This window comes from Phaethon lepturus, unplaced genomic scaffold (genome assembly GCF_000687285.1).
Source record: "Phaethon lepturus isolate BGI_N335 unplaced genomic scaffold, ASM68728v1 scaffold7411, whole genome shotgun sequence".
Taxonomy (NCBI): domain Eukaryota; kingdom Metazoa; phylum Chordata; class Aves; order Phaethontiformes; family Phaethontidae; genus Phaethon; species Phaethon lepturus.
The window spans coordinates 797-1,882 of NW_010518407.1; the positions used below are offsets into that span (position 1 = coordinate 797).

Genomic DNA, 1,086 nt, shown 5'->3' on the forward strand with positions numbered 1-1,086 from the left:
GCGGGGGGTCGTTTCCCGTGGCATCTGCGTCCAGAGGGCTGGCCGGGTGCCACCCATGGGTGCTGCCCACTGGCTGGTCTCGTGGGGACGCGAGGGGCATCTGCAGGGCTTGGCGCTGCCGGGGAAGGGGGTCTCTCTCGGACCGGCTCTTGCTGGACCAGCTGCTTGCAAAGCACCGTGTAACCCACCCCGTTCTTCTCCCCCAGGACCTGTTTGGGAAGTCAGACCCCTTCCTGGAGTTTTATAAACCAGGTGACGACGGGAAATGGATGCTGGTCCACAGAACGGAGGTGAGCACGACTCGAACCCGAGCTGCTGAGACACCCGCCGTCCTCACAGCGGCTCCTTTTGCTACTCCTTTTGCTCTTCGTGGCACGATCGCGTCGAAGCAAGGTGGGATCCAAGGGCTTCAAAGCCTCGCCGCTGCCTTCCCAGCGTCCGGCTGAGGCTGCTGGACTCCAGCGGATGAAGCTTTACTGAGGCCAGCGAGGTCTTGAGGTCTTTTCTGTGCTACTCACTGCGGTACCTACCGAGCCGAGAGGGAGGTGGTCTTTCAAACCCGCGTGAACCCCGCTCAGCAGGAGTGGCGGGATGAGCTGCGACCTGGGGGGGTGGTCGAGAGAGGTGGTGGGAGGCAGCCCGGGGGGACAGTGGTGGAAGGAAAAAGGTTAAAACAAGCGTTTTCCAGATATTCCGCTAACCTGGGAGGATGCTCCGGCACCTCCAGCTTCATTGCACGAGCACTCGGCCTCGTGTCTAACAGCTGGAGCCCCGGGCAAGAAGGCAGAGAGCTGTACCGGGGTGCCGGTGGGTACGGTCAGGGGCAGCTGACCCCTCCCTGCCCCTCGTTTACACCCGCTGTGCTATTCTGATCCGAGCTCCCTTCTGGTTACGTTGCCAAGCTGCTAAAGCCGGTGATTTATGAGCAAGCGGCACAGCACGGGCAGGGAGAAGCACGCCCGCAGGGCTGTTTGCTGGGAGAGGCAGAAGGCTGGCTTCTGCTTTAAAACCAGGCTAATAAGTACTTTTCAACAGCTTTTTTTCCCCCTCCTCAAAGCTTGTTTCAAGGCTGCTTCCCCCCCCCCC

The 1,086-nt window shown here is 61.0% G+C and overlaps 1 protein-coding gene across 1 annotated transcript in view; it reads left to right on the forward strand.

Annotated features, from left to right (window-relative positions):
* Window positions 1–206: 206 nt before the first annotated feature.
* Window positions 207–1,086, forward strand: part of LOC104628208 (copine-2-like) — a gene marked incomplete at both ends in the record, with an annotated part of 6,465 nt that continues 5,585 nt past the window's right edge. The window contains one exon of the mRNA XM_010296718.1: window positions 207–290. Within this exon, the coding sequence (XP_010295020.1) occupies window positions 207–290 (84 nt within the window). The remainder of the gene's footprint in view (window positions 291–1,086) is intronic.